This window comes from Cariama cristata, unplaced genomic scaffold (assembly GCF_000690535.1).
Source record: "Cariama cristata isolate BGI_N322 unplaced genomic scaffold, ASM69053v1 scaffold35329, whole genome shotgun sequence".
Lineage (NCBI taxonomy): Eukaryota > Metazoa > Chordata > Aves > Cariamiformes > Cariamidae > Cariama > Cariama cristata.
In genome coordinates, this window is record NW_009635795.1 from 12,503 (window position 1) to 25,382 (window position 12,880).

At 38.4% G+C, this 12,880-nt stretch overlaps 1 protein-coding gene across 1 annotated transcript; it reads left to right on the plus strand.

Moving 5' to 3' along the window:
* Positions 1-373: 373 nt before the first annotated feature.
* RAB12 (RAB12, member RAS oncogene family) lies at positions 374-11,663 on the plus strand (the record flags this gene model as incomplete). The annotated part of the gene is made up of 5 exons (XM_009707678.1): positions 374-432; positions 8,035-8,173; positions 8,723-8,812; positions 9,782-9,886; positions 10,420-11,663. Coding segments are annotated over 5 exons (507 nt in total), but the record flags the coding sequence as incomplete, so codon positions are not given.
* Positions 11,664-12,880: the final 1,217 nt, after the last annotated feature.

Sequence of the window (12,880 nt, forward strand, 5' to 3'; positions counted from 1 at the left end):
CCCATGCCTCCAGGGCATCTGTGCCAGTTGGAAGTAGAGCAGCCTTGTCCTTCACAGTCAAGGTGAACAGGGGAGAAAGAAACATACTGTGCCTGCTGTTTTACTGTTAGGTTGGGTTTACCTGCTGCTGGAAGCGTTGCACAAAGTGGAAGCTTTATGTTGTGATGCTGCCAGATTGGATGGCGCTCAGACTATATAGCAGTTGTCAAATCCCCATGATGTTCCTGAGGTGACCTATAGTGGTGCAAACCCTTCTGCTTGTTCAGACTGTTACAAGTTGATATAAAAAAAAGTATCAAAAAATAATAATTACACCCTCATTACTTTTGCTTCTTATTCCTCCTTTTCTGTTTACTGTATTTTATTTATAGGTGTTGATTTTAAAATCAAAACAGTAGAGCTAAGAGGAAAGAAAATTAGATTACAAATCTGGTAAGTAAAACAAACATGCAACCAGCAGTATGTTGTAATTTTTATGTTCTAGCATGAATTAATATGCTTGTCTAATACTATTAACTGTTATAAGCTGGTTTAGCTCTTACCCTATTTCTCCTCTCCTCCATTCCCACAAGACTTAAGCAAAACCAAATAGCTCTTAGATTTTGAGAGTAGAGGAGGAGAAGGACAGATAAAGTTAGAGATAGGGCATGAATGTAATTACTGAAATGTTAATGCATCGCAGAGGTCTCCAGCCCCTTTTTCTAGAGTGATACCACCTACACAAGAAGTAGCATAGGAGTTCTACAGACAAAAAAAAGGTGATTGTGTTAAATAGACGCTAGAGAAAGTACACTTTGGGGTTTTTTTATTTTCTGGACTGTTTAAAACTGACCTTCATTGTAACAGCAATTCTAAAACAACTGTGAAGTATTTTCTAAACTGTTTTTCTAAAACTTAGTATAGGCAGTGCTGTTTCTTTGGCACTATATTAAATAACTTTAAAGTGAAGGGTATTCAAGACTTAAGTAAATTATATCCACTTTAAACAGCACTGAGAAGTAAAACGGTCCCATACAAATAAGACTCTATACCTTAACTGATGCTGATGTCCTACTACAGAAAGGTCAAAGTCTGAGCTAAGCTTTTCCTTTCTGGAGTAGGTACATGTTTCCTGATAATGATTCTCTGTGTCAATGATTAATACAACTTTTATTGTTTAGAAATTACTGAGCTTAAGAGCTCCTGTGTTTTGCAGAATAGTACAATACATCAACATTGTTATGAGAGAATAAACCAGCTATGTTCTATGCATTAATATTATATACTACTATGTAGAAGCTTAGCTTTGGTTTATTAACAGTGCGTGATGCATAATTGGCATTGTAGTTAAACTGTTAAAGCTGCTAACAATCCATAGAGGGGAAAAAAAAAAGCTCTAAATATACTCGTTGTTACACTTTTGGGATATTCTGGTGGTTTCTCATTCTTAACTACATGGATGCAGTGAATTCAGCTTACTAACTCCTCTTGGCAGGTCACCATCAACTCTGTTTGTCACATGTGTCTGTCTTGCTTCCCTCTGAGTTAACTGCTGCTTCATCTTTGGTATCATCAGTCACCTAACACCTGAATGTTAGTGGCATGTCTTCATCCATCATCTGTCCCTGTTTGGAAACCTATGACCACAAGGCTGGCAGTTGAGCCAGCAATGGTTAGCCAGGGTCTGCTGGAGCTGACAGAGGTAACAAAAAATTCTGATATGGAGATGCTGCTGTATGCCTGATACGAATTCTTGCTATGAAATGTGCTAAGCTTATCAAACAATTTCTTCATGTTGAATAAATACTTTAAAGTAGACATGTGTTGTTGGAAAAGAGATGTTTAAACCATTATTTTCCACATATTGAGAATATGCTAGTGGGATATAGGAAACTTTTAAAACTGAAAATTGATAGGCTGCTAAAATATGACCATTACTTCTGTGTGAAGCAATTAGATTTTTACTAATTTACCCTAAATTACATTGTGTATGTTGTTGGCCGTATTTATAAACTCTTACCATAGAATCACAGAATCATGGAATCATTCAGGTTGGAAAACACCCTTAGGATCATCGAGTGCAACCATAAACCCAACACAGTCAAGCCCACCACTAAACCATGTCCCTAAGAACCACATCTACACATCTTTTAAACACCTCCAGGGATGGCGACTCCACCGCTTCCCTGGGCAGCCTGTTCCAATGCCTGACAACCCTTCTAGTGAAGAAATTTTTCCTAATATCCAATCCAAACCTCCCCTGGTGCAACTTGAGGCCGTTTCCTCTTGTCGTATCGCTTTTTACTTAGGAGAAGAGACTCACCCCCACCTCACTACACCCTCCTTTCAGGTCGTTGCAGAGAGTGATGAGGTCTCCCCTCAGCCTCCTCTTCTCCAGGCTAAACAACATCAGCTCCCTCAGCTCCTTATTGTACCTTCAGTTGCTAGATTAAAAGAGGAAAGCAATTTACCAAGTCAAACACTTGGAAGTTTAGAAATACAGACTTAAGTTGCATGGCTGATCCTAAGTCAGTCTCCTTTCATACCGACACACAGACAAAATTAAGGGTGCCTCATACTTCCTGGTACTCTTAGGTACAGCGATGACAGTAAATTTACTACAAAAAAGTGTTTTATTCAGTGAACAGATAATTTCAAAAGTTTATGCTTATCTGTTTTCTTAAAATGACTAACATTGCATTTCGAAGCATCAAAGTTTGATTATTTTTTTTTAGTCATTTGATGATTCTACTTTAAAAATGAAACAAGAACAGTTTAAAAAAAAAATTTAACTTTGGTATTTTTATAGTCACTTGACCTGTCTCTCCACTGCCCACTCTATCAGCAGAGTGTTCTCCACAGAGCTGTACCACTTGAATTTATCAGAAACCAGCAGTACCGCGTTGAATATATCAAGCAATTAGGTGTACAAGGCATCTTTTTGAAAGCAGCTTTCACACCTGCTGCTGTTAGTAGTGTTAGTAGAGCAGTACACAAATTGGACTTGTCTGCTGTGTTCCGTTCAGAATGGGATCCCGTGCACTGAGGATCCCAGAGGCGCCTGCTCTCACCTCTAGCGTACCTGTTCCTGCCCCGGACCCTGCTGCCTCGTAGTGCCTCACCCCTTCTTTCCTGCACTTTCAGTCAGGAAATGACCTCCTGCTCCGTAGAGTATGGAATGGTGGAACAGAGCAGTGTCCATCGTTTCTGTGCCCCCTTGGGCTGCCCGAAGTAGTGGGTACAGTACCTCTGCTGCCGCGTTGCAGTTCTTGGCTGAAACAAGCTCCTGCATTTGTTCTGTGAGAAGCAGTGCATGCGTACGCAGCTCAGGCCGTGGGGCAGAGTAACCGGCACTACTGGATGGCCCAAGGGAATCCCAGCATCTGAGAGTCAGTGCTTTTTCAAAGCTTGAAAACCCGACTGAATGATCGGAGCCCCACTTTGACGGTTTGAAGCATAGGTGAGCTGGGTGTGGCTCGGCAGGGTGCCTGAGCGTGCCCCCCACCCGGGTAACCTGGGCGCTCAGCTGGCAGGAGCAGCAGCCGCTCATGGCAAGCTGTGCGGCCCTGCCGGGAGCCACAGCCGCTCTCTGGTATCTCTACAGGTTTAACGCCCAAGGAAGCCGGTGACCTGGCAAAAAAAATAGTCTTGATTTGCTTCTGAAGGTTGTTTAAATTGGTGCTTTCTCATAAAGACTTTGTGCCAGCTCAGCATTTTCTAATGGACAATGGCTGGGACGAGGAGTAGTCTGAGGAAAAGATCGCCTATCCTGGAATGTAACAGAATGTAGTTCCTTCTGTTCAGTACCTCTGAAATAAATTATTTCATATAATGAAAGGTCTTAAATGTGTGGTTTATGGGAGGAAAAAGCTCCACTTGACAAGTAGAATTAACCTCTAAAATGACTTAAAAACATTTTTTGAAATATTACCTGTAGGTTCCATAAAAGCACAGCGCATGTGAAAGTGATAAATTAGTGTTAAATTTTTATTTATGTTTAAAAATAATTTTCCTTTCTTTTGCCACTTCACACCACCACTCATGAAAAATTAATTTAACTTCAGAGCTAAAGACAGTTTTGAGTCTGTCTGTGTTTGTTTCAAGCAACTATTTTAAATAGACATGGAGAACATTTATGTAAAATTATCCAAACCTATTTTAATTAAGATCAGCAGTATTTATATTGTATTTTATGTAGTCTAAAATAGTGAGAATATGACAAGTCAACACTTGGAAATGGGCTTTGTGTGTTTTTTTAATTTGCTTTTGTTTGGCGTAATGTTTGTTTGTGCTTTCGGAGTCATGTCTAGTTTCTGTTTTGGAAGCAGGAAAACAGAGTCAAGCAGGGGGATTTTATTATTGCAGATTATAGATGGTCAAGGAGTCATATGCTGTAAATTTCTGATTACAATTTAGAAATACCAGTGTTTTTCCATTACAGCAATTTCTTGGAAAAAAATAAAAGAAAACTGCTTTTAGCATTTAAAAAGGAGTAATCTGTTCTATTTTTCTTTTCAGTGAAGTCAAATCATTGATCAAGTTGTAGTAATTTATTATCTGGACTTCTGGAGTTTGAATTAAATTGAACTGACTTATTCTATTATGTTGATTCTGACCAGAGCAAATAAAGAACTAGCAGCACTTAGCATCACTTAGGAAATTCCTGAAGTTGTGTACTGTTAACCCAGTTAAATAATGCTCATCTCTTCTTCCAACTTTCCACTAGTGCTTCAATAGCTATCCTTACTAAAATACTTCAGCTGCAGGAGTGTAATACATCGATGAACATAGTATAACAATCTTAATTGCTCCAGCACCACACATGAAAGGAAAGCATTTTAAGTTAGATATGCTTTTAATAGTAGCTCTGCATTAGGGGTTGTCATTTTTTCCTCAATATTGGAAGAATTTACTGTACATTTTCACAAAAAGTAAGATAGCACCTTGTAGAAGATAAGATTTTTCCACGTGAAAGATCAACTTGATACTTTTCTCAAACTGCAGCTTATTTAGGTAGCTTGGGGTTGCATTCTAAACTTACTTGTTGCAGAAATAGCTGTCCAATTTTCACCTGACTATTTGAAGGCTAGTACAATGTTAATGTAATGTTAGAGACCGCAAGTTCATCATTTTCTTCCACTTTTCAGAGGAAACAAGGATAAGAATATCGTACTTTAGACGAAACCAGTCAACAGGTTTCTGGCGGTAACTTGCTGCAGCGGTAGAGGCATTGGTTGTCTGAAGCGTGGGGAAGTCACTGACTTAAAGCAAGGCAAAGAAAGTCAGCCATAATCCACTGTAATTAGCGTGACGGGCAGGTGACAGTCAGTGGCTGGCTGGCCATTGAACGTATGTAGTGGGCAGCCAGGCTGTCCGTGGGTGTTTTTAAAGCAGCCACAGCATGTGGTGTGTCTCGAACAGCCAGCAAGCCAGATGACAAATTGCGTGATATTTGGGTGAACGACCTACACACAGGGAGTGCAGGACCTGAGGGTACAGCAGGCTGGGAATACTCTAAACTTTGAAAGAGCCTGAGGGTGTCGTGGGGTTAGGAGGGGCTGATAGCACCAGGTAGACTTGGAGATAGAGCGCTTGGCAGGCTGGGGCAAGTGTGGAGATGGAGATAGCTGGAGTGGCAGAGTGTAATGTGGCGTAGTTGGCTCCATCACCTACCCCATGGCTTATCCAGTGTGTTGATGACTGTCTTCAGGGAGAGTAGTTGAGCATTAGTGTGTTTGTTTCCCCTCTGTTTTTCTAATGTATGAACTGAGTGATCTGGTAGCCCCTCTGTGATGGAGCTGCTACAGGTCCTTCGCACTGGGCTGAGGGCACAGCCAGGTGACTCTGAAATAGCCCTTTTATTTCTGTGTTCTGGTAGGGGCACAGAGAAGTGGGGGAAGACCAACCACCAAAAAAAAAAAAAAGGGCAACTTTTTCCATTATTCTGGCCAAAGCTAGAATTGATGCATTCTTCCCCATCATGTGTGCCTGTCCACCTGCCATCTCGTTATGTCTGCTCAGAATGATGGAACTAAAGGGATCTGATCCTTAATATACTTGATCAGTAGGCTGGATTAGCAACAGATGGCAGGAGCTGCTCTGCTAGGTCATAATTCTGAGAAGTCTGTTCGTTAGCACTAAAGCAATGTTATCCATATGTGGAAAATCAACGGTTCATACTAGAATTTTTAAATTTCTGGTGGAGTGAACATCCAAAGGACCTTTCAAAAAAATAAATCTGACCATAGCAAAGAAGTAATGGAAGAGAAAGCTCTCAGTAATACTTATATATGTGATTTCAGCTGCCAAACTTGTATTGCTTTAATAAAAATGCCTCATTAGTGATAGAAAGCAACCAATTAACCATCTAAAACTGATCTGAAATAGTGCTAGAACTTAACCTTATTGAAACAAGCTACCTGTTTTCACCTTCTGTAGGGTCTCAAGGGTTGGTTTGAATGTAGTTTTGAAGTTCTGAGTAGAGAAAGGGATTTGAATGAAAAAAAAAAAAATGGATGCAACAGGAATTTGTTCTCTTCTGCCCCATATTGCAAAGCCATTGGCTTGCAGTGAAGCATTAGTCAGTATGTTTCCACAGGCTCTGAAGCAGAGGTTTCAAATCTTTTTCTAGTGGACACTGCTTTACTTTGTGAAATCACTAGCAAAGATTTGTTGCTACCAAGTACACTTGCGGCAATTTCCGGAGAAAATTAAGTACTTCATTTTTGAATCTGCTTAGTTGAAATTCTTAGAGATTTTGTGAAGAGCAAGATAGGTTAATGGTAGTTTATTCTACTGCTTGTTGTGCATAGACTTTAAAAGAATTAATTCTTCAGGACAATTGATGTGGCATTTTGTGAACATGACTTACTTTTTTTGGTACCAAGTGTTCCAGGTCTCCATTGTTAATCTCATTCCCAAATTCATCCTCCTCCTCCTTTTGTCTAAAATGTGACTGTTGAAGAGAGTTCCTTTTGAACTTTTGAATCCCAACACACATGCACACATTTTTCTGCCATCAGCTTTTCATTTTGGTCCATCTTTTGACTTGCTTTAACGGTGAAATTTCAAAATTATCCATTGACTCTGGGGGCTGAACTCAAGCAGCAAATGCTTAATCACTTTGCAGCACCATATAACGTACTTTGCAGTTGTGATACCAGTCACATTTTAAGACTTAGGATATGCACTGGCTATTTTTTTAGTATAACTGCCAAAAATCTTCCATAAGCAGGCTTGATGGTATGATCAAAAGCAGTTCACAGGCTTTCATGGTTCGGTAAAAAGTAACCCTTCTGTCTCATCTGTGTTGGAATATAAGCCGTAGCTACTACGGGCAACATGGTGTCATTGCTGCAAAATAGTCCCTAGTGTAAATGCACCCTATCTGAAACACCTACAGTGCTGAAAGTGAAAATGGAAATGTTATTTGAATACCTCAGATTAGTAGATGTAAGCTTGAAAGCCAGGTATCTACTTTCAAAAGCTGTACCACATGGTAGTTGCTCACTCTTTTCATTCACTTCTGCCAGTAGCTTCTGCATTAGTTTTAGAACCATGGCTGAATCGCTGTGGTTGATCCAATAAGGCTCTGAAAGCTCAAATCATAATCATCAGTGCATTGCTCATTTTATACTTGAGTGTCCAGCTGTGTTTGAAAAACATGTATCCATTTCTTCTCCCATTTTTTAAAGGGCTATTAAAAAAACAAACAAACAAAAACCAACAAACCCCAACAACACAAAGCCAGCTTCATCTGCTGGTACGTTTTCATTGGAGAGCTTCATTCTCAGACACATGTAGAACTGTTTGGTGGCCTTTCTTGGTGAAGTTGGTATGGGATAAGTAGCCCTGATACGAAAACTTTTTATCATTGGTATTATTGCTCCTTTTTTTTTTTTGCCTGAAATTCACACAGACAGAAGGAAATGCTCAATATAGAGAGTCTAATGAGTGTGGGGGTGTTTTTATTAAAATGTAAACAAAGTTATTCTGTACTTGCAAACTTGTGAAATACTTGTGCCAATGTTTGCTGCTGCTTCTGCTGCTTCTTAGGGACACAGCAGGTCAGGAGAGATTCAACAGCATTACCTCAGCTTATTACAGAAGTGCCAAGGGAATTATTTTGGTGTATGATATCACCAAGAAGGAAACATTTGACGATTTACCAAAATGGATGAAAATGATTGATAAGGTAGGCTTTAAGTATTTTCTTTTTACATGTTTGACTTTTTTAAGAAGCTGTTTTTGTTCCTGGAAGGTACTCTGTAAGACTTTTAACAGCATTGATATAGACTTATTAAACTAATGTCAACTGATTTTTCACTGGATTCTTTTAGCCAGGATTTAATACTAATGTGTTTTTGTTGCAAAATGGTTGTCCATTCGTGCTTCCTTGAGCTAGAATTGTCCCGATTAGAAGTGTCAGTGGAAATCTGTAACATTACTCATTTACCTGTGCACTAGGGGTGAGGGAAGTTTTATTTCCTGTCTGTGAAATAAGGTCATTATGTTCATTCTTAGATAAAGTAGAACAGGTAGTTCTCAGGTCATGTTTTTAAAATGGAATTTAAAAATTGAAGTTGAAAAATTTTGAAATAATGTTTAAGAAGAACGTTTACATATAAACTGTGTAGGTGTGGTTCCTTATTTAGTAGATTAATTTCCCTTTTTTAATATTGTATTTGCATTACAAGATCTTATGTTTCTAGGTTTAATGTAATTAAAAATGTTTTACTTGCAGTATGCTTCAGAAGATGCAGAGCTTCTTTTAGTTGGAAATAAACTGGACTGTGAAGTTGATCGAGAGATTACTCGACAGCAGGGAGAAAAGGTAAGAAAAAGTCTAACCAAACCCTTAGTTACTGTTAGAAGCAAAACTGCTCTGGCATGACTGCTGACAGTCCACAGCTACTCTTGTTCAGACTGTTAGACCAAAGGAGCATATTGAGAGTGGTGATGTTCTGTCAAAATCCATATGGTATTTACTTTTATAGAATGTGCAGTTATATGTGTTCCTGCTGGAGCAGTATGTCTTTGATCTAAAGAAAGAGTAAACTACAAGTTGGCTTACACTACACAGTAGTGCAGGGGATACTCCTTTTCGGGCTCTGAAAGAGGATATAGTGAGGACTTCAATCATGAATGGAGATATTTCTACTCCGGACATCTTTGTGAGCCTTCTTCCAGACTTTGCTTTTTGGTAGTATTTTAGGACAGGCAACAGCCCTGCTTTTTTACTTAGCTCACCTTTCTTTTCATGTTTCTTTTGTTCTCTTCCAACTCCAAAAGTGTTAAGGGACCTGACAAGAACATGTTCTGGCATGACACTCTGAGCACCATCTTGATCAGGGCACTATCAGTATGGACATACACAAACGTATTCCTTCAGCTACCCATCATGCGTTTGGAAGCGAAGCATTTTCTGTTAGAGGGTCGAGGCTGATTCTTACATCTGTACTTCCCTTTTCTGCATTTTAATGATAAGGTTGAGATTAACTCTTCCGGAAAGTTCTTGCTTTTTTGGCAATCTGCAGCAATCCACGTCAACTGAAGACAGGGATTTCTCTGATTTAGGTCTGGAAAAATGCAGCACACTTTTCCAGTAAACCAATTTTAAGTGAAAATTAGCTATATGTGGTAATATTTGCTGTGCCTTGGAGATTCAGGATTATTAATTGTATTACACTTCAGTCACAGATTTGGGGAAAGTTGTGGAGGTTTTTTTAAAGGTTTTATGAGGAGTGTTTATTTGCTGTTTGTGTGCATGTTCATGTAGTTATTTTATTTTCTTTTCCATCAGTTTGCACAGCAGATAACTGGGATGCGGTTCTGTGAAGCAAGTGCCAAGGATAATTTTAATGTGGATGAAATATTTCTAAAACTTGTTGATGACATTCTGAAAAAGGTAAAATATGCAGGTGGTAGTTCTTCCAACCCCATAAACGCTCAATGTTTAAATAATGACTGCAGGTATGACTGCAGGTACTCATTGGGAGGATATAGAGGGCGAGTGCACACAGTCAGGTGAAATTTTTGGTTAGTACTTCGTGGGCGTGATGTAGTTCACAGACTCTGCTGAACACTTTGGTTAATAAATACTGCTGTTGAATTTGGTAAATATCTGCTCCTATTTGCTATACTTCTTTCCTGTAACTTTACTATGTATCAGTGGCTGACTGTACATTTTCCTGCTTTCATTTACAGGCAGTTCTGTTGTGATTTGTTGTAATTAGTTTAGGAAGTGGCTTTATTTCAAAAATGTCTTGTAACTTTTTTCTGAAAGAAATTCTTAACACAGCTTACTCAAGTGTGGTTCACTAATAAGCACCAAAAGATCCTCAAATTGAGGCTTTGGCTGGCAGGGAACTCTTGAAACAAGCTCTTTGTGCTGAGTTCTATGCAGATGACTGTTTACAGGTGATTTTTCTTTTCTTTAAGATGCCACTGGATGTTATAAGAAATGAGTTGTCCAACAGTATCCTGTCCCTGCAACCAGAGCCAGAAATCCCACCAGAACTGCCTCCTCCAAGGCCACATGTCCGTTGCTGTTGACTTGTTACTCCATACAGAGTGAAAAATAGGAGCGGGAGGGTAAAGAATCTATCTGTACTACTCTGCACTACAATCATTTGGCAGTTTCTCGTTGCACTTTGTTATTCGAGTCAGAGCTACACACTAACTTGTAAATATGCAAATATGCAATCCTGTGTAGGATTCAGCTATAACATTTAATTATTACCCCTCTCCCTCACAATGATGTTTCATTCATTTGCCCCAGTGTTATAAATACTGTACAGTCGGTGGGGGTTTACCATACTTCCAGTCGAGGAGAAGGAGAAATTAAATCTATACCTATTCCTGACATAAATGTTGTAATAGTTCTTTGTTATTATAAACAGGCAGGCAGAAGCTCTTCTGGTATGAAGATAAGTATATGGTGCTTTGCTAACTATTTTAAAGACAAATTTTTTAAAAACAGAGGACTTTATGTACAAAGCTTCCATAATCTGCATTATGTTTCCTTTTAATGTAGTGAAAACAGTTTTGGCTGTAGCATCCTCTGCTGACTGGATTTATTGAAAAGCTAAGTTTAATTTTTGGCAGTCTTTTATTTATTTTGTTTAATGCTGCACCCTTCCTTTGTGTACCAAGACATCACATCTGGTGCAGATCTAAGATTGCACTCTGCAATAGCATATATAATTTTCTGCGTAAGCATAAACTTGGTCGCAAGAATCATTAAGTTTCAATAAAAGAATGAAGATATATTCAAGCTCTAAAAGAAGGTATAAAAAGCAATGCTGCTGTCCTAGACAAATTCTTCTAAAAAAAAAAAAAATTAAGATGATAGATTTTCCTGTGTTAAGGAATATATATGTGTATTTGTCTGGACATCTGTAGGGTTGGGGGGAAGGGAACCTAAGGTAAAATTATTTTCTTTCCTAATGATGGAAATTATTCCCATCAAGCAAATACTGTGTTAGGTTTTTGTCTGATAATGAATTTGTGAATTATATCTTTGGTATATCTTTTATTAAAATGCACTGTTTAGTTTAGCTGTGGTATATCAGTAGTTACATATTTGAATACCTTGGTGTGTCCTGAATGTTGTGGTATTGAAAAACATTGTGGTCTTTCTAAACTAATGAAGTGCAAATAAAATTTTGTATTTATGAATGACAGTGGAACTGCACCTGTTATTAGAATGGCAAGTATCAAATGATGGGTAAAAGGTAGAATCTGGAATATGGAACAACACTTATTTTAATTTTGTTATGATTTAATTTTCAGTTTGACAGTTCCTTTAGGTGTAGTTAGAAAAGCAGCAGATGTTAGTTGTTCACTTTGATCACTGCTCTGTTGAGAGAGCAGCTGATGATGTAGCCCAGCTGATACCTTCAAATGGCATGTGGCTGCTTCTCATGCTGTCTTAGCAGGTGATCGCCAAACTATTAATTACACTGGCAACACAAGTATGAACCAGTCTTTTTCACACTACAGCTTCTCTACTTTTCATTCTCTGGTGCTGGAACCCATTTGGTCACTCTTACCACTCTTCTAGCCAGAGCACTGGCACTTATACCAATAAGGTATACCACTGACTTAAACAGCTTCTCTCTGTTTTCTGGAAGAATAAAAGACACAATAAACTGTTAACATTGAATAAAAAAAAAAAAGAGCCCTTATTCCACTGAGTAAACTCTGACATTCTGAATACAATACCACCTGGATTTCAACTGACAAATTAAGGAAGCATGGTTGATATTTGTGCTTATGTCTTCTGCCACCTTGTGCCTAAACATTTTGCTTTTTTACATAGTAAACTTACGGTTTACTGTCATACTGGTAAGATAAAATCAATTTCTGAAGCGCTTGTAGGATTTCTGATGGTACTGTGGGCAATAGCAAGGAAGGAAAGATTATGGAAAATGAGTTTTAACTTGACAACCATTTTAGCTGATTTGTTTTTATTTGTACTTAGAAACTTGTGATTTTTTTTCTGCAGTTTTTGAATTTAATAAAAATTAAGAAATTTGACTTAGATAAACTTTCTTTTTGTAATTCTGTGCTGTTTGTATATAGGTAGATTGGGATCCCAGTCTTTTGTACCAAAAATTAAAAATTACTGCATTTGAGAAAGACATATTTATGTAAGAGTGCTTGAATGTATTTGATTATTCATTGGAAATCATAAAAAGTTCAGGAAACCTGTTTGCTTTGCATCCATTGTACTATGAGCCTGGAGAGGGTTTTGTCTCCTAATTTTATATCTGCAACTTTCATATGAGTCCAAAAAAGTTCATTTATGTCTTTGCTCTACCTAGCAGGCATTTGCAGTGTGGTGCGGAGAGATGCGTCGGAGAAAAAGTTACTCTTGCCTCGTATGGAAGTTCAGCAG